At 33.4% G+C, this 21927-nt stretch overlaps 1 protein-coding gene across 2 annotated transcripts; it reads left to right on the top strand.

Annotated features, from left to right (window-relative positions):
• The first annotated feature begins 806 nt into the window (after positions 1 to 806).
• LOC138314652 (dentin sialophosphoprotein-like) lies at positions 807 to 20609 on the top strand. Of its 2 annotated transcripts, none has more exons than XM_069255105.1 (7): positions 807 to 992; positions 10009 to 12821; positions 13153 to 13304; positions 13745 to 13819; positions 14123 to 14234; positions 14700 to 14806; positions 15110 to 20609. In XM_069255105.1, exons 1-7 carry the CDS (start codon positions 973 to 975, stop codon positions 15218 to 15220), a joined length of 3390 nt encoding a protein of 1129 aa, XP_069111206.1. In that variant the 5' UTR covers positions 807 to 972; the 3' UTR covers positions 15221 to 20609. The 2 variants fall into 2 exon arrangements, with proteins under 2 accessions (XP_069111206.1, XP_069111205.1); XM_069255104.1 differs by lacking the exon at positions 807 to 992 and adding an exon at positions 7426 to 8229.
• Positions 20610 to 21927: the final 1318 nt, after the last annotated feature.

The raw sequence follows: 21927 nt of genomic DNA, 5'->3' as shown, positions 1-21927 counted from the left end.
ACAACAAATTTAGTGATCCTTTCCCTAAAACATTCTAAATACGGTATTCGCTGTATTAGAGCCTGAATCCCCCTGTGAGCGTGCCTCCCGTTTTCTTATGAGAAGAGTTGAAGTTATAAAAACGCCCCATCCCATGGATTAAAAGAATGATCAGAATTGTATCTCCCATATTATACAAACTCTTTGATGGGTCTTTAACATGTGAATCACAACATAATTTATAATGCATCTGAAATGATAAAAGGTATATAATGTGTTTACTGTAATATATCAAGAGTCCAGAGAGATTGAGTATATGGTTGAATTTTCTTGTCCACAACTTACATTTTGGTTAATTTATTAGTACCTTTCCCCACCTCCCTTAACCTTTGTTACAATAAGTGTCATTGACATTATCCATGCAGAAATCTGTTATTTTATATTTTTCTCCTGTAAATGTATCTGCAATTGTTCTAGTCGCAATTTAGATCTATAATTTCCATTCATATTGAGTGGTCCTTATTAATTTCTAATATTATTTAGTGATAATAATTGACTTATTATTCTATGGCGCTATTCTATTTATCTGCCACCCAGATTGCATTTATATCTCCAATAAATGCAATCTAACAATCTTTTAATTGTTAAAAAAAATGTGGTCATATTTGTATGGGGTTCATGGTAATTTTGTATTCGTCTTTTAACAAAATAATACTATAATTGGTAAATCCCATTCCAATAGTGATATATCACTTTTATTTGAATTTAAAATAACCAATAACAACAAAACGATAAAGTGGTCACATTATGATAAAACAACAAAATCGTATTTCCCGCCATTTCAATACTTAGTGTGTGACCGGATATTGAACTCATTATCTCCCCTGATTTATCGAACCGAACGGAATGATGGGTAAGACGCGAATTTTAAATGGCCTCATTGTCAACACTCGGAGGAGAAATATCTGAATAAACAGAGGACCCCGGAGCAGCATGAACAAAAAATGTAAAGGGTAAGTTCTAACTTGCAATATCAAAGGTTAAGAAAAGAACTTTGTGTATAATACATTGTCACACTAAACGATAAGTCCGATATGGTCGTGGATCTCTCGAGACTTGCGAGCAGGTGCTCGTGTTTACAGCTGATTTCGGTGATGTAAACAGACTTCCTTCGAATATAAGAAACGGTTCTTTGAGATAAAGAGACGTTGTATTCATATTTGATATTACGATATTTGTCTCAAAAGCGAAAGTGATGACATCATTGTTTCTTCAAATTTGTAGATTTCATCCCATTTTAGTTTGAAAGAATTTCTGAAAGCAGTGATTTTCGCGTTGTAGGTAGATTTCTAGGCCTATATGTATTTTGAAAATGTGTCTTTTTACCCAGAGATAGAAAATACAACGTAAAAATCAACAATCTACTATTCCACAGATTCCAAATTTTTTCCAGTCTCGATATTCCACCTATTGATAGTATTCATAAAATCTGGTATACATGAATTATATATATATAAAAAAACCATCGTAGACTATACGAGAAAATAGTAAAGTTACTTCCATATTAATAATTCAACTAACTTCTGATTTGGTATCGGTGGTAAGTCTTATGATGAACCTAAAACTTAAATGTAGATCTCTTTATTTTAATTAATTAATTGGTTAAAGTCCCACTACTTTTCGGGAGCAAAACATAAAGGTTTCTTAAAAACATTAATAACACAAGAAAATATATACCGATGGCCTAAGATGAGGTTACAACACCAAACATCTGCAAGATTTTCTGTGTAATATATGATAACAGTGGAGAGTAATTTCGCTGTTTTGCCGTTTGACGTAGTGATGATAATCAACTACCGCGCGGTATTTAGGACGACGGCGGGAAACATAAGACGACCGGCGATATGAAAATTAAAATTTTATTTATTTTAATCAAATTGTTCAGAAGGTGATGATACGTGTAGTATTAACGGTAAGTTAATAACTTTTGCGACTCTACAAAATTATTGATACCGTTTTATATTCCCATTTTAGAAATTAAAATGCCGTTTCGGAAAGGTAGTGGGCCTTTAAATACCCTTAATTCAGATTTGAGCGTATTAAAACAAGAGCACCGGTCGTGGATAAAAAGCCGAAGGGGTGGGTGGGGTGCATTATTTGAGACCAGGGGGGGGGGGTTGCATTATTTGAGACCATTTTTAGATGTTTTTTTTTTTCTGAAACAATCTATAGTCATCTTGCTTTTATTTTCATATATTTTCTGAAATTTACTATTTTAAGTCAAGTAAGAATTGAAATTTAATATATATTATTATGAAGTAATGTAATCGTATGCACCAGATGTATTTAACATTGAATGATTAAATGTGTCTGTTTCATGGACTTTTGACATTGCTTTCAAATGCTTCTTTCTTTTTATGCACACAATGATAACATTTCTGCTGTTTAATGTTTAGGAACCTTTATCATAGATATTCTGTAAGTAGTCATAAATCCTTTATAGACATTGCTAAAATGGTGTTGTCAGTTATAGTGTTCATCAATACATGTGTGTTGGACATTCAAGTGACACATTTCGTTTCAAACATGGCGATCTTACTGTTCTATGCATACTCATCAGCAAACATGTCCTTAGTTGTCCAATACAGTACAAATATAGTTCTTATACAAGATGATCAGATATATGTTAAATGAGACACTATTTTAGTAGTACCTCCAAAGACAAATCGCCACAATCTGCCACAAAAATTGTATGAAATTAGTTGATTTTTTTCAGTAAAAAATGTGGCGCCCTTATTAGAGAATACGCTCTTAATAGGGAAAATGTGATGTATATGTATTAAATAGGAGAGGAGAGCAATCAGAAACTGACAGACAGGGATTTGAACCCAGGACCTAGCTGAATGCTCTACCGACTAGGGCTAGTGCTAGGTATTGGAAGGTCTAAAGCGATATGATACGTATTGACAATACACTGAAACAATACACGATATGTATCGACGATACAGTGGACCTCTTTTCAAATTCAGCTGACCATTGTGTTTTGAATATTATGACATTAAAAGACAATTTTGATAAAACAATCTATAACTTGGAAAAATACTACCAAACATTTTATTTGAGTTAACCTGTGTGTTAATTAATTTCTGTCAACCTGTGTGTTAATTAATTTCTGTCAATTTGTATTCTTAGTTATGAAAAGGCATTTCTAATCCATCTAGGTGATACAGATGCTTTAAACACTTCCTTTTGATTGAAATGCTCTTACTTGAATAATGTTTTAGAATAAATTTTGTTTGAAATTTTCTATTTCTATATATCACGAAAACAGTAGGTTGAGTTGTTAAAACAGTATGTTTGCGTATCGATATTGCATACACTGCTGAAAACCGATACATATCGGTATATCAATATATTGATCCAGCCCTACTACTTACTGATCTAGCTACCTGGTCAATGATGATCAACCCAGAACAATCCCACTACAGTGTCATCCCTTCTTTTTCAAAGTCTTCCCCTCGAAGACATACAAAACCCTTATACCTCTACTGTGGGTATTTTAGTTGGGTGTCAATTTTGTAACAGGACAGGAGAAAAAGTAGCGACCAGATCAGTACCTCCAAATTGTAGGCGAACGCTCTACAGACTGAGCTACCTGGTCACTGATGATTGACCCATTCCTATCCGCTACATCTAGGAGTACTCTCCTGCAGGTCAACCCTTATTAATAATGACACGTAGCTATATAGGGGGGAACTAGATTAGAGTAACTGCAGTTACCGATATCTACCACGGCGACAGTACAAAAAATATGAGAAAAAAATGTACTGTCAGTTTATATATAATTACAGAATAGGCAGGTATTTTCTCACATATCCAATGTAGATTGTGTCTTCTAACAATATTACTACTATACTAGCAAAATTTGAAGAGTAGGTCATGCACAGCGTGCAGAGATCCACAGACATTGGAATCAAGCATGTAAAATTGTTTATGATTAGGGTAACTTTTCTTCAGTCTACAGGATTTGTTAGTTAGCTATACATTGCATTCAGTACTACTATCTTTACCTATACTACACAATGAAAGTTGAATTAAAGGTACTACTGTATTATTTTCCTGTTTGAAGAAATGCTCCATTTTACCGTTTATAAATAAAAGCAAGAAAACTTTAAAGATGCTCCACCGCCGACGTAGCATAAATGATATTCATTATTTGAACAATAATTGGTGTATATTTCATGTATATATATGTCTAATTAACACAAAAAGTAATATAAAATAACTTATTTTGCCTTTGGTGCGTGCGCAATCAGTATCTCATTCCATATAGGATATAATGCCACTGAATTTTTTCGGGATGCAATTAATTATTTCTCATATTTTTAACTTGAAGTGAAATTAGAAGCTAATATTTTTCAATGTTGGTAATCATGGTGTGAAGTAAGTAACTTTTGTAACTGAAGAAAAATACTAAATCATCTTCTCCTGTTTTTGATAGTGAAAAAATACCGTTTGTCGGCGATGGAGCATCTTTAATGAAAATAGATAAAATCATACTCTACTGGGTAAGTTACTCAGTAAAAGGAAAATCGTTATATAAAAAAAAAAATTTTCCTAAGGTAAGGTAGATGTTTTCATTGATTACAGAACTCCTTTGTTAAAGTAAGCTTTTTATGAACTCTTTTGTTAAAGTAAGCTTTTTTATAAAGTTTGATATGAAATACTTTGAATTTTTTTTAGTAATTTGATATGCCATTATATTTCTATTGACCTTCATAGCCATCATTAGCATCTTCAAAATATTCCCTATAGCTAGTTCTTTATACAATATTTGAACATTGACATGTAGTTAATCATAAGCTACATACTTTACTCTAGGTATTCACTGCCCCTTCTGAATATATACCAGAGAGATTTTGAAGTTCTTCTGGATGATTTCTTTCATTTACAGTTCACAAATGCTCAGTGTGAGGTGGGAATCAAATGGCCTGTCCTTCATGTCGCTTATAGTCTATTAATCATCTTTAATGAAAATAGATAAAATCATACTCTACTGGGTAAGTTACTCAGTAAAAGGAAAATCGTTATAGTGATAAAAAAAAAGATTTTCCTAAGGTAAGGTAGATGTTTTCATTGATGACAGAACTCCTTTGTTAAAGTAAGCTTTTTTATGAACTCCTTTGTTAAAGTAAGCTTTTTTATAAGTTTGATATGAAATACTTTGAATTTTTTTTAGTAATTTGATATGCCATTATATTTCTATTGACCTTCATAGCCATCATTAGCATCTTCAAAATATTCCCTATAGCTAGTTCTTTATACAATATTTGAACATTGACATGTAGTTAATCATAAGCTACATACTTTACTGTAGGTATTCACTGCCCCTTCTGAATATATACCAGAGAGATTTTGAAGTTCTTCTGGATGATTTCTTTCATTTACAGTTCACAAATGCTCAGTCAATTTCGGTGGGAATCAAATGGCCTGTCCTTCATGTCGGTTATAGTCTATTAATCAATTTGGTGGTTCTCACCTGTGGCTCAAAAGAGTTAAAGGGAAGTTCAAAAGAGAAGGATTGAAAGGGAAACTTTTTGAATAGAATCTATTACAATGGAGTTTCTCGCTTGGTCACCTATATTGTAACAGTATGCTCTATATACCTCACAGTAGTTTAATAGATATGTTCAAATTTACAGGCCGGTATGGCTGATAAAGAACATGTATATTGGAAAGAATATCAAGGGTAAATTAAATTACTTCTAAATGAGAACTTATTCAAATCCCTTGGTGGCACTAGTGATACATCTGAAGTTTGTTACCTGAAAAGGGTTCTTTATGGTCTGAGACCTGCTATACAAGTATGGGTTCTGACTGTAACAGTCATAAGCTATCTTTTATGATTGTATGTGCTTTTCTTACCTTAATTAAATTCAGGTTAGTGATAAAGAAGAGATGTTATTTATGATGTTTATAGACAAGAACCTCTGCCTCTGTACATTGATCAACTTCGTCGTTCCCTGAAATCATAATTAAATGATTCCCTTTTATATTGATAGCCTTATTATCTTCCGTGAATATGAATTTATTATCTCCTTTGATATAACATCATTGCCTTCATTATTATAACATTATCTCATGAATTTTTTCTTTTTCTATAATTTAATCTTAATCATTATTATCTACCATGATATACATTTATTATCTCCTTTGATATTATATGACTCTTTCATATGTACATATGGATAGAACTATTCCACCCGAGGGTACAGAATTTTGGGTCAGAACCGAGGCTTGCCGAGGTTTCTGACCCAAAATTCTGTACCCGAGGGTGGAATAGTTCTATCCTACATAATTTACATATGAAAGAGTTATTTTCTCACATTGCTTGTCGAGTTTACTTGCACGAAAGGTGAGGCAAGCATTTTGTGACGGAAAGGTAATGAGCCTTTAACTTCTTAAAAAATTGATCGATTTTAAAAATAAGAACGCCATTCGAAAGAGCTCATCAAAGTTTGGTTTATATTAATAAATATAAACAAGAAATCTTAGGTAAAACGGTTTGAAATGCAAATTAAGCAAATGAAATGGTAAATAAATCCGGCAAATAATGTTAATTATAATCATTAATATTTAAAAGTTAGTTCTGCAGCCAGCAAATCCCTCCTCTACAAACTGAAATAATTCCCCCATTCCCTATGATATATGTATACATGTACTACTACAGTTAGTTACTATGATATTTGGCACTGATCTATCAATAAGATGGCCAGTTTGTTACTACTATTTCTCAGTAACTAATTATATATCTATATAGACACTTAAAAGGATCTGTCTCAAGTCTTATGTGTAAAGTCCTCCTAGTTTTTTATACAGCATGCAGCTACAATGTAGGTGGTTTGACAAGCAAATTGGTCAATGGCAATTCACGCTTTATAGTATAGATTCATAGTGACAATACTGATACTGCCTTTACTGATAAGTCAATATAAGTGAAATTGTTGTCTCAACAAGAGGGAGGGGTACTTATACAAAATGATACAGTACTATTTATAAGACAAAATTAGGGTCTATTGGTTGGTGATGCGAGAAGTCAAAATACTGTTTTAATCTTCAGGATTTCAATGAGACCATAATTACTGGTATTATCGATTAATCTTAAATTGGAAAATGTGTAAATAAAAACATTTTTTGATTACATTTGGGCTATTGAAACTCGAAGAAGTTATATATCTTTAAAGTTTCACAATCATTGTAAAATGAAAAAAAATAAGATAAAGTTTTTACTGTAATTCAAGGGGCAATAAATTAATTTACCATTTGGTAATATTGATATACTAATTATACCTTTGTATAATATTATTCATAAGTAATTATCAATATAATTTGTGAGACAACATTTTATAAATAGATTAATGATTGGTCAAAGTAAATTATGAAAGATTTATAAATTGTTCAATTATGCAAATTGGAAAATTGTGTGTAAATCACAGTGAAAGCAATATAATAATACTGAATCATGTTAAAACAGGACAACTCTCTTTATATAGCTGGAAAAAAATATTTACTATCAGCAGGAACAACAAAGTAGCCACAGGGTATCTGTTAATTACAGGTAAACAGTCACAGGTAATCCTGGCATCAGGTGCCACCCTGAGGTAATAATATGGCTATTACCACACTGGGCTTGGCTTTGTCTGTCATCTTGGACAATAGATAGATTGTATAAACAGTGATCAACAGGTGCCCCAGATTCCAGGCTTGGGTACCTGTCCACTTACCACTAGTTCATTTAGGAAGTGTTTGTTGGGATAAGGGCAGCAGGTCCTTGTGTTAGTTAGACCACCTGTGTGTGTGTTAATAACAGGTCATGTGTTTCTCACAGAGGAACATTCACTAGTGTGATTTTATGGAGGAGAAATGCTTGTGATTTAAAATATATAAACTTCAATGGCAGTTCATTGGATTTTAAATATTGTGTGATATTGTGAACCATATACATGCTCTACCAGTACAGTTGTACAAAATACCAGTGATATTATAACCCAATACCGGATTAGTAACCTGATACAACACTAGTAACTGGATACATGTGATATCTATTGCTAGTTGATGGTGAGGGATCTGTGTGTAACTGGATATAGCCCAGATCACCATGAAGGTGAAGTCTGTGGTTCCCTTCCTCAGATATAAACCTGTACAGCTGTATAACCACACCACAGAGTTTGATCACTCAGATGATATCAGGTATAATCTTTTACATTACAACTCAAATGGTATCGGGTATAAACTTTTTCATTATAACTCAGATGTTATTAGGTATAAACTTATAACATCATAGCTGATCTCGGATTGTGTCAGGTAATGGTATTAACTTTTTACATTATAACTCGCTTATTAACTTATCAACTTTTACATTACAACTTGGATAGTATCAGGTATAGGTCTTTACATTACAAATTGTATGGTATTAACTTTTTACATTATAACTATAACTATCTTATTAACTTATCAACTTTTACAAATATAATTTAAATTACCAACTTGGTAAAATTTTAATATTGATGTTACTTTAAATTTTATCTCCTTATGATGCATGTACAAATATAAGGAGTTCAATTTCTTTTAGATAAAATCATATTACTGTTGTAATCAATATCAGGTAAATACCTTTCCATATTGATACTTTGTTAGTGTTTTATGCAAAATTTAATTTATCATTGTTTCTATAGTCTTTTGTACAAATACCACAAAACTCAACAATTAATTGTCATATGAGCATTTATGTACATACTGTAAATAAAACAAATATGAAATAAAATATTACAAATTAAAGTAAAAGAATATTTCTGATTACTAATGTTAGGCCTAGCTAATAAAATTATTTATGTGGCTGTCTTTGATAGTATCCTGTGCATTATCATAAAAGGTTTTTATATTGTGTGCATTAACTGCATTTCCTAAAATACTAACAAAACAGTAGTTCCACTTGTCACAAAAACTGGTGCTACAACAATATAACTGGGTATTAGTGTAGGATTATACTCCCCTAACCTGTTCAGCCTTCTCTACTTTTATCTAAATGTTTATTTAAACCTTTTGATTTACATACTCATATGGTATAGAGCCAAACGTGACTTCACTCAAGTCCATTGTAGGGTTTTGTACACAGCCTGCAGCCACAGAAAATGGTCTGAAATAATTTGGTCACCATGATCACAGACCATTGTGTAGAGATGTTATCAGTGTGAATATCTCTGGGGTAGCCTTATTACAGTAGGAATACCAATGTGTAATTGATACCCAGGGGTATACATAGCAGTATTAGTCCTAGATAAAAGGCATTCCTGCTGACCACAGTGTCTATATTATGTAATGTCCAGGCTGAAAATTTATTGCCTAGCTGTCTTCAAATAATGATAACAAAGTAAAAAGCTTCTGAAAATTATTTGATGTTCGATTTTACATCATAAACAATGTTTTTCGATGATTGAATTGATAATGGATTATGGATTGTATATATAGATAAAATTGTATGGTATTAAAATTTTATGTTACAATATACCTGGAATACAAAATAAAGAAAATAATTTATGATTTTGCAGCAAGAAAAAAGTACATGTATACTATTTACAGTCATTGTAAATGATAAAACCTCATGCATTAATGTTCTTATGAAATGTGTAATTGAGATGTTTAATGCGCAATAGGTAGATGCTTATGGTTTAGATTATTTTTCAGTACCTCCCTGTACATCATCATTTATATGTTAGGCTATGGTCATCTGTTGATGAGGACCATTATACAATGTATTGTAGCTTCCATAATCCCTTTGAATATCACAATTAATATTGCAATAATCTCACAGAACTTGTCAGAAATGGATATATGTAAAGTTTAAAGTAAAATTCACTACCTTTCTACCTTTCTATTATGGAATATATATGTATATAATCACACTAAAAGATATTATTAATTGTTGTGTGACTTCACCTGATTACATGTATTTCATTTTGTTATTTTTAGTGCTGCAAGTAACTTTTCGGTCAATGGCCTCCCTGCCATTGAAGAAGATGATGTCTTCGTAGAAAAGGGGCCCTCGAAGGACAAAAAGAAGATGAAACTGTTCTCATCAAAGAGGAAAACTTCACTGTTTATTCCTGGAATAAGTTTTCGTAAGAACAAGAAATTGTTTCGTTACAACAGAGAGAAGGAATTGTCTGAGATTGGACCTCTGTCTGAGGACAGTCTTCTTGTCAGGCCTTGTGATGGTGACAATGCTAGTATCAAGAGTAGTGTGTCGAGTTTGGAGGAGCAGTTGTCAGATCAGCGCACTGACAGTGTGGATAGTGGAATAGACTGTCTTCACCCAGCGTTTAGGTCAGATGCAAGTCTTCCGTATGGGAGAAGGATACCAGCTTCCCCTCTTTCCTCAACAGCTTCTCTTCCGTCTCCATCAAAGCTAGATTTGTCAGGTGATCTTCCATCCAACTCCAAGATGCAGAAACACTGTTCTCATAGTAACGTAGGTGAAAAATCAAAAGGTAAAGGTCGAGCTCCGATAGCATCGCCAGAGGATGACTCTTTGTTAGATAATCCTGAGGAAGATTCCGACTGTGATTCTGACTCGGACTCTGATCTTCGATCTCCTCCTCGGAAATGTGATTCCGACTCAGACTCTGATCTTCGATCTCCTCCTCCGAAAGCTGTTCCCATGAAGACTAGTACTAGTCCCAGTGCTCACAATAGTTCTGCGTCGTCCTTCCATACCCTTAGTGACTGTTCTTCCTGTGATTCTGATTCCGACACTTACACAGACAGTGATTCACACTCCTCCTATAGCTCTGATGGACCAAGTCCATGTATGAACAGGTCCCCTGAATCTGACAGTGACTCAGACTCGGATACTAGTCAATGTTCTGGGTATTATGTTCCCCCAAAGTGCTATCTAGATTATTCATCGTCCAAAAGTGTATCAGCATCCCGATCTGGACAAATTCCACTCAACAGAGGATCCCAGTTACCTTCTAATTCTGTACATACAAATTGTGTAAATACAAGCAAAGCTGCAGCCAAACCAGAAAAACAAAGAAAAGCTAGGATAGAAAAGGCACCACTGTCTTTCTTACGAAAACGGAAAAAGAAATCCTCTAAAGATAGTAAAAAAGCAGACAAGTCTATATACAAAAGTGATATTGGTGAGAGGCTATTCAACTTCAATACAACGGAAATAAAGTTATTCAACAGTACCATGGAGGACAGATCTTGCAATAAAAGCAAATCATGTGATAAGTTGTTCAACAGTAGTGATATATTTCATACTAGTCAGACTGAAGACAAACCTGTTCACAGTCGGTCGTTGAACAGTAGTAGCCGTTCTTTGAACAGCAGTAGTCGATCTATGAACAGCAGTAGTCGATCTATGAACAGCAGTAGTCGATCATTGAACAGCAGTAGTCGATCAGTGAACGGTAGTAGCCGGTTGTTGAACAGTAGTAGTCAATCTGTGAACAGTAGTAGCCGGTTGTTGAACAGTAGTAGTCAATCTGTGAACAGTAGTAGTCAATCTATGAACAGTAGGAGTCGATCATTGAACAGTAGTAGCCATTCGTTGAACAGTAGTAGCCGTTCGTTAAACAGTACTAGTCGATCTATGAATAGTAATAACCGATCTATGAACAGTAGTAGCCGTTCCTTGAACAGCAGTAGCCGGTCGTTGAACAGCAGTAGACTGATGAACGATAGCCATTGGTCATTGAACAATAGTAGTTTAAGCAATGTGAAACAACCTGTGAATAGTACTAGTCAAGATGTCAAGAGCAAAAGAAGTAGTAGAAATGTGAATAGAAGAGGAAACAGTGTTGTGATGGAAGATCCTCACATTCTTGTCAACCCTAGTCCACAGTACAGTCATCAGACTGACCACAGTATCACAGTGACACCCATCCGTGAGTCACATTCTACATCCAATCTTAGTGTCAACAGTCGGAGTGCATTCAGTCGTTGTAACACGACAGGTTCTCTGCCCAGGCAGCGCATTTCTTATGTTGACGGGGATAGCTGTAGATTTACCTCAGAGGAAATTTCTAGATCTGCTCTGGATGAACCAATTTATCATGAAATTGATGACATCAATGTGAGAGACGGTGCTTCAGATCGTTATGTCAATGTGAGAACTACAAATAACCCTAACATGTCCAGTTTTGGATACGTCCAAATGTGTGCAGTGAAAAATGCACGACCAGCTACCCCAGACCCTGAGCAGGCACTAGGAAACAGTGAGGAAAGATCACAAAATGAATACTGTGAGATGGCTGATCACATACCTAGGAATGAATACAGTGAAGTGACTGATGTTTTAGATAGTTCAGATTGTGATCCACTGCCCCTAGATAGTTGTGATCAGTGTGATAAAGAAGAGGCGTCACCCAACATGCCATTTGATACATCTAAGAGCATAGTCGATGTACGACGTGCAATGAGAAAGACTGCATTCTGGGTAGAAAATGCTACATACGATAGCACATGTGGGTCAGAAGATGGATCTCCCTCTTCACTACTTAAGGACAAGAAAAGCGTCAGTGAAATGGACCTGTGTAATCAGATAATAGATATCTACTTTGGTGACGACAGTGACTCCTCACTCTCCTCCTCCTGCCTAGAGAACTCTTTCGATCAGGATTCTTCTCTTTCCTTTGGTACTGATGAGAATGCTTCACCAGATGAATTTCCAAGTCCCCCAACAAACGAGACTAATGTTGATCATGACTACCCTGTTGCGACTTTTGTGTCTGAGCCATACCAAACATTCCAGGCTAAGACAAGAAAGATCAGAAATGGTTGGTATAAAAGTAGCTATATAGCCTCATCATTATAGTCTGTCTTTGATTGTTCTGCAATTCACTATACATTAATTGTAACTATATAGCTAGTTACTGTAGATATCAAATATGATAATTTGGTTTTAAACCATAATTTATGAGCAAAAAAAAAAATGATACTGAGGGATAATTTGAAAGGTATATTTATAGTAAAAGTAAATCTACATCTGCTTCCTTTGAATTTATACTATGTTGTAATTATAAGTTTAGTTCAGGATTTAAATCTTTAGTAAATTTTCTTATACAAGATATTTGTATCAAGAATATACATCCCATTGTTTGTCTATAGGTGACAGTGAGACAGCCCATGTACAGTTGGATCAGAAAGTCTACAAGTCCAGATCTGACACACACTCAAAGAAGCATCATCGTCAGTCAGAGAGGAGATCAGAAGGCAAATCTGTACTAAAAGAGAAGTGTGAAAATATTAACACGCCAAAGGTATGTAACTGTGAGAACACGATATTGGTCACTGACTCACTGGGTTCAGAGATCAGCCTCACAATCTGCAGTCAAAACCAAGGATTCATGGTTCACTGCTCCCTGTTACATGTACCTAACATACCAGTTTATTTTTCCCTTCAACTTTAACCATTATTTATATTTTTATCATCCATTGAGGAAAAAGGGTATAGGACAAGTTATAATGCTGAACTGTTTGTCAAATATGTCCTTGGTTGCACAAGTAATTTGCTTGCTTGGTTTATCCCTTTGTAGTTATTGTTTTCAAAGTTTTCATTGACCCTAAATTAGATATTCAGATAGATGCCATGTGTCAGTGCCATTGAAAACTCAAATTTGTGGTACAGAATCTTGGATTGACATAATCACTGTTCTAATAGTAGAGGTGGTATTTACATCAATATATTTTCTTTATTCAGAAGCCAGAGAAGAAGTCTAGCAGGGCTACAAGTGTCTCTAGGGTATTCTGTGATAGCCGACCCCCTTCCTTACTGGTAAGTGATCCTATATAGAGTAGTGAAAAGTTACCAGATATCCTTTCTGATATTGAATTCATTTTTCACTGATGAATATTAAATATCTGGAATGTAATTATAAAGGAGATATTTAATAATTAAATATGCCAATTTATGTGCATGTCTGCAAGTTTTGTCAGAAGAATATTAGTTATATTATGAATAGTTGAATTATGAATAAAATTTATACTATTGTCTATAATAGTATTGTATAAAAATATCATTTATTTATAATATTTGCTACTAGAAGAACTATTGTTCACCCAATTTTTTTGGTTTCAGTCTGAACAGGAAGTGGACACCATTACAAAGTTGCACACGATCTGTAATAGCCAGAGGAAAGTAAGCTACCTAGATATCTCTAAGGCAGAGATGGTCATCAAACATTACCCTCGTAAGTATATAACATCATATCTCACTGCTTCTTCAACAAAATTGAATGCAAAGCTGAATAATAAAGTATTAATCAGTATCACTAGACTTTAATGACAGGTTCAAATAAAGAAAGTTTTAACACTTACAAAATTGACCGATCACCATGCAGTATGTAACTACACTCCCATGTACTTATATGCCAGAACAAATATGGTAGCAGACACAATGCAAAATTCAATGTCACGTATGGTATCTGGGCTGTTTGCTTGACACCTGGAAAACCTTGAATACTGATTGGAGGAGGAAGAATTAAGGCTTGATAGATGATATAAGTCCTGGTAAACGTTTGATAACGGTTTTGTTTTAATCCGGTCATCTGATATTCTCATGTAAGAGACTCTATAGTAGGTTTGAATAAGTTTTTGTTGGACAAAAGTAGACACCATTTGTATGGTATTTTAAAATGTTTGTTTTTCTTTAACAGCTCCCAAACATGCCTCTCGTATCAGTTGGAGTGACCAGCTCACAAATGACGACCTCAATCACCACACACCAACGACCTCACCAGCCAAGAGGTCAATTCTACACCAGGTAATCATAGCAACATGAGTTCTTACATGATTACTTACTGTTCAGAGATTCACATATTCAGTATAAAACAAATGGCAGAACAATTGAAGATAAGGGGTTGGGTGTGATAGTTCAGTGAAAGGCGTAATAAAATAGGAAAGATCTATGAGTCATTCATTTTAGAATCATGCTAAAAGTTTAAAGAACACTGTACCTCAGCTCATAAATAATCAATATGCTTTAAATAAGTACCTATGTATATATGTATATTATTCTATAGTTGAATATGGTTTTCTGATAAGATGTTTTTCTTGTTGGTTGCAGCGTCCACAAAGCTTCATTTTCCCGTATGTTGAAGATGAGCCATCGCCAATTGTGATCACACGTGTGAGACGGAGCAAGTCCTCATCGAGGAGAAAGGAATGGCCATGGTAACGACCATCTCGTCAGAAGTTGTTGAATGGAAGATTCTGGTCTTAAGAATTTGTTCACGATCTATTTCGTGATTTCGTCTTTTTCGAAGCAGTGCATTATGTGTCTGGAATTTTGCATACTGTGAAAAACCGGGAAAGATTCAGTGAAAGTGTTTGACCAGTAATCCATCACACTCTGTCTTCTGTTTTCCATTTGTTAACAAATGTCACGAATCTCAGTGCTCTATTGTTATTTATTGAACTTATGGGACACAAGCATTCTTTGTCCTGTGTTTGTTGATATAAAACTTTGATATAAAAAAAATCTGTTATTCATGTTGATGCCAGTTTACTGGCCTTGTTGTAGGGAAGTAAGGGGGAACTGACAGCTGAAATACTGATATTGGTTTGACTTTGATAGTCCCTTAATATAATTTTGATGTAAACTGTAATGCAAAACAATAGGTTGTACATTTCTATTTAATAAATACATGTAGTAGTTTAGTTGTGTGATGTTTAGTTTATTGTCTATGTTTGCTTCTTATTCTAGATAACCTTGAGATGTCCAAGATCATGTCATTTGCTTAGTTAAGTGGCACTAACAACAAAATAAACTTCAACGAATTGTTCCCATAACCATTAGTTATTGAGGTAATTTCTAGGTTAAATTATTCTTTGAAAGCGCACAGTTGATCTTGCATGGCCATTACTATAATTAGGTTTGAAGGCACTAGTTAATTAAGATTTTTTGCTGATATTTTCAAGATAATTATTTTGTTTTCAAAGCATAGAGACACTAGACTTTTCAGTTTGATGAATTATGTATTGGATAATTACAGAGTTATCTGCCCATGTGGATATGTATTGATTTTAACTTTCCTTTATATTTGTGAGCATAACATTGCATTTGCTAAGCTATGGTGTTACATTCTATGCATTTATTCAAGGGCAGATAACTCTTATGTGCAAAGACAGAAAACGTTGTTGTAGCTAGGTTGGCCTTTGTCAGAACGCTTAAGTCTGATGTCAAGGCTAGCAAATTCTGTTGTTAAGAAATACATAAATGTTTTGAGAAATGTTTTGATTTTTCATAAGAACTCATCATTTAAAGAAATAAATCAAAATAATTCCTGTTCGAAATCACAAAATTGGTTTCATTAATTGCATATCATAAGCTAGTGAATTTGCATTCCTTAATAAATACTCATGAAAAATGTAACATAACATATTTTGTATTGAATTTAAAGACTTGCCATTAATCATGATATATATTTTTGTATACAAATATTGCAGCTATACTGATCTCAAATCAGACACATCTGTTATATGTGTTGACCAACGACCATGTCTCTCCGATCCACAGTATTGATATAGAAATGTTTACATGTTTAACAATTCGTCCTCAGTATTTCTGTTTTAGTTCAGTTTTTACGTTTTATTTAGTTAGCGGGTAATTTTTTATATTTTTTTTCATGTTAATTGTGAAGCAATAAAACTTAAATCAAAATGTTTAGCTAGTCATTACTTTGCTTGTGTTCCTCAATACTTAAAATGTTTTTACTTTCATCAGAATGAAATAATTTTTGTATGAATTTGTGCAATATCATTGCACTTTTAAGTGTGATGCCCTTCAGCAATTATGTGCTGTGGTACTATACATGCTGTATAGCTGGACAATTTTGCAGAGTTGATATTTTCATGGTTTTGCAGGATATTGCTATGGTTGCAGAAATTTGATCTGCAAAAAAAGCAAAAAAAAAAATGATGATTGGTATACAAATGCATATGTATACACTTACAGCCAAATCATGAAATTATAAAAAAGGAAGATAATTTGCTTGCATTTAGTCCAAATTATGAACATTTTCACCTGCAAACATAACCAACTACTAAGCATGCAGTATTTCATACAGCAATTCTGAATTTATATCATTTCATTCAAAATTTCATCCTTTCACATAATATCATTTGTTTTAAATATTTTAATGTACCACAATCAAAATAGTAGACTTCATGAATGTAAGGACGACTGAATATTGATGACTGTATTTTATTTTTATCACAATTTAAAGTGAATAGTCGGGCAAAGAAAACCAGTCTAAATGCGTTCATTGGCCTTCCAAAAGTTCTCACATATTAATACGACGGTCAAGTTCTGCTTAGTTTCCCAGTTCTGACCATTAAAGTAAAGAAAAGTTGAAAGCATTGAAAGCGAGGCTGCGTGTAAATGTAACCACGGACATAGTGAGCCGGGAGGACGTTTTAGAATTTCCATACTTTAAATTAATTTCTTCGTACGCAGACAGATTTTGACGAGAGATTTTATTTTTTCCATATCATAAGAAATTATACTGGATACATTCACACCATTTTTACCGACTTAAGCCATCCTTGCCCGACTGTTCACTTTAAAGTTACTTATAGATAAGCATGCAGATTTACTAAATTTGAGTTTGTTTTGGTTGTTAATTGCTTGACAGAAATGAAATGATGGTAATAGACTATTATTATTTATTGCTTAATTTTGTAACTGAAAATATTTTTTATGAATGAAAACTGACAATATTTTAATACAGATTTTGAAAAAAATGTTACAAAATGTTTATATTTTTAAAAATGTATACTCAAGTATAGATAGGGTCCATTAATCTATTTAATATGACATATCATTTTGGGAAGAAATCATCACCTTTATATTATAACATAAGACCACTGGAAGGAAATTAGGATGGAATTCTATTTTAACTTCAAAGTGTAGATAGAAAGATTGTTTATGCAATATAGACATCATACTAGAGTTTTTATTATTTGAGTCTTTACCAATCCGATTAAAATCCTATCTTTGATACCATCAATTGGGATGTATTGGATGTGGTCATATTTTGGCTAATTTGGCGTTTGGCATGAAAGCATCTAAATTAAACAAACCAAAATTTGGCTATGTATTCATTTGTTGTACCATGTAACAGTCAATACATGTACATGCCATTTATTAAGTATGTGAACTCATACTCTCGAATAAATTACTCAGTCATATTATATAAACATACATTTAAGGTATGTTCTGTCAACCTGAAAAATGTTACCTGTGCAAGTCTTTTGTTTGTGTAAGCAGGTATATGTAATTATTAATCACTGCTAATGAAGACAAATATTTCAGAGGGTTGTCTTTGTATTGATATGGCTTTAAAACTAATCATGCCAGTTTTTTATCAGTGCGGGATCTATTTGTATAGATAAAGTAAATTTTCAGAACTTTATATTTCATTCAAATCAAATAATGTGCAAAAATTAACACGGCAAAGGGAAATGCCAAATTTGAAAGCACCAAAATTTAACCACCCAATTTCAATACGAAAACACCAAAATTTCCTGAAGTCAAAATATTCCAATTAATGGTATCCATGCCGTTAAGGTAAACCTACTGTCTGTAATGTAACATAGTAGGTTTACTGTATCAGCGTGGAGATATGATTTTAATCAGATTCAATCTTCACAGATTGCCACAAAGTGATATAACAATGTGGCCAAAGGTTTATATTTGGAAAAATTATTTTAATTGAAATTTTATTGCACTGAAAATTATGCTTCAAAAATCATTTTACATGAACAATATAGTAGCTATCTCTAAATGATCAAAATATGCCATGTATATAATCATTGTGATTTTGTTAACTTGTCATGGTTGATGCATAGGTATTTAAATTAGCACGCTGGTATATAAGTTGAAAGACCCACTAAAGACTAATATACATTATTCTATATATTAGTCTACAGTGGGTCTTTGACATACCAGCGTGCTAAACACCTATGCTTGATGCTTTGTGATGATGAACTGTTCATCAGATGTTGTCCCATATACATCTAATAAATCATATTTGATGTTTATATCGAGTAAACCTAATTGGACAGCATTATCTTCCTGTATATCATGCTAATGTGTAGACTATGTGAAACTTGTAACAGGCTTAAGATAATGATGGTCTTAATTTCTTCTTGTCTAAACTATGTTCAAGTATCCATATTTATGCATTATGAAAATACCAAAGCATCAACTTTCTAGCATGGTTGCATTTGATAAAGATATACACTACTGTCACATACACAGCGAAAGGTTAATTGTGTAGGAATGCTGAAAATACGAGGGAATCTCGTTAATTAAATATAATTTGATTGTGTTACTGGGTTAATGAGTTATCTGATCTTGTTTATAACAGATTACCATTTAAATACCCTTATGAAATCTGTAAACTTTATGAGCATTCACTAGTGTCCAGTTCTTGCCATAAACTAATGCTATTGGTGAAACTTCAGTTTTAAACAGTTATTTCCATCTCTATAAATTTTACGATGTACCTCATAATACCACAATAATAAAGAAATAGAAATTCTGGTGTGAGGATCGATTATCAAGACTTTTGTGTGCGAGTAAAATACAACTTAAAAATATGACTTTGAGATTATCATGATAAAATTTTCCACATGTTGATAATTACATGTGTTAAACCCAGGTGGTTTAAATGTACAATATGTATCAATTAATTATATTACCAGTATATATACAATTACAGATCTTCCTTTGATAGCTTGTACATGCAAGTACCTATAGTTATGTCATGGGAGTTTATTGGTGAGCGTGTGTGAATGGTCATTATGGATGATTGAAGACTTATATCGGAGTAAGTAACTTATTTTTGTATGGTGTGAATTATAAAATAAGTCTTTGAGTGGTGAATTGCTGATATCATGGAAATTACCTTTGTTTCTTGAATCCATAGACAAATGCAGTGACAGGTCACAATATATTACAAGAATATTACAAATGGTGCTGTTTATCATGTACTCGCAATAGTTGTTCACGTGAATAAATACATACTAAGTAGTATTTGACACCCTAGTGATTTATAATAAATTTGCTATCCACATGCATTAGAACAAGATCTCTCTGGTGCTGACATCAGTCAATTTTAAAAATCAATAGTATTCCTGTTCCTGTAGTCCAAGTTTCCTCTTACCCAGGTACCAAATTAAGACATTTTAACAAATATAGTTGTCTGTAGCCAATTTTTCTCCAGCTCTTGTATTACGATATTCAATAGGTGCAGTACCAGTAGTACATTGGTCTGCCAAAATGTCTAATTCTATAGTCTAAGGAAAATTGTCCAACCATAGTCTGTAAGGAATTCTCAATAACTAATTCACATGATATCAGCAGTTTGCTATAAGACATTGAGGTATGATTGATATTTGGTGTGACCATGGCCAGGAGGGTTTGTACTGTATAGGCAAGAGGGCGAGGATGGAAAGTTGCTATAGCTGTGTGTGAAATCTCTTCTTTTGTCTTTCCTCTTCCTAAATTCTTCTTTAAACTCTGTCATTTATCATGTAAATAAAAACAAAATGACACATTCTGATGGTTTTTGATTTATTTGTATAAAAAATGTCTTGCATACTTCTAGTACAAAAAACTTCATTATCTTACACAATGAACTGATTAATAGAATCTTGCACTCCTTCATGGGGGAAACAGGGTTGTGATTTACCTTGTCTCACTCTCATGCAAGGGACTGAATGACTGTTTCTCTCTTAATCTGTTCACCAATGTATTTATTGCTGATATTACATACCCGGGTAAATGCATACAACAGCATTGACATGTATTGGAATGTTGTGACATCAATAGCAGTACATGTATTGTCACAACGTCCTGTATTGTTATCATGAAGTTATATAATTATTCTGTGCATGCATGCTGTCATGCCCTAGGTTAGATAGATATGGAGATATTTTACTATCACTGGCAGTGTGGATATCTATAATTAATCTGCTTGGAACGGTAGATAACTCTTGTCTAGGAAAAAACAGTTATAATAAGCCGACTGGTTGTTGACACAAAAGAATTCAAAGAACAGTACACATAGTTGTACATTTAAGTTTGGGAGGTGGAGGAGGAGAGACACCACAAACCTATGGTCAATATTTTACAACTAACCCAGATATTCTTCACGACCTAGAGGTGTACAATTTACCCAAGCCTTGATACATAGGCCATCATCACTGGTCACCCAGAGGAGGTCTAGTGGTCAAATGTCCAGAACCCTTACTAAATCGACAACCATGTTTCATAAACCCTAGCTCAATAAGGTAAACAAATCAGACAACATTTAAATCTTAGGTTGTTTATGGTGGTAGAAACTCTATATATAATATTAGCTATACAAAATTTCAAATACCGGTATATGTACTGAACAACCATAACTTTTTGAATTTGGCATTTTACTTCGGCTAATAAAATGTTTGTGTTCAAAACTCTGATAACCCCCTAGAAACATATACATGTATCTATGATACAAGCAACATGCATTTAATTATTGCTATATTACTATATGTGACATAGCAAATAACAACCGTATAGTCAACCAAAGTACAGAAAAACAGATTAAATTAAATTTAAAATGATTTTATCAAAAGATTTAACATTTTTATTTGTAAATTATCTCCCTTGAAAATGCACAATTAGTATAATCAACATATGGTACATGTATCACATCCACAGTGAACAATGTATACATGAATTAAACTACAAGTGAAGAATTCTATCGGATTCAGCACAACAATGTCAATTGGTAAAATAGAAGATTCTATCCCCCAAAAAATTGTTTTACATGATCACACGCTCACAGTTGACATATAAAAGTGATACATAATGTAACTATTAGAACATGACAA

The sequence above is a fragment of the Argopecten irradians genome, chromosome 2, assembly GCF_041381155.1.
Source record: "Argopecten irradians isolate NY chromosome 2, Ai_NY, whole genome shotgun sequence".
NCBI lineage: Eukaryota > Metazoa > Mollusca > Bivalvia > Pectinida > Pectinidae > Argopecten > Argopecten irradians.
Note: the sequence above shows the minus strand (reverse complement) of the source record. Positions and strands in the feature narration are given on the sequence as shown.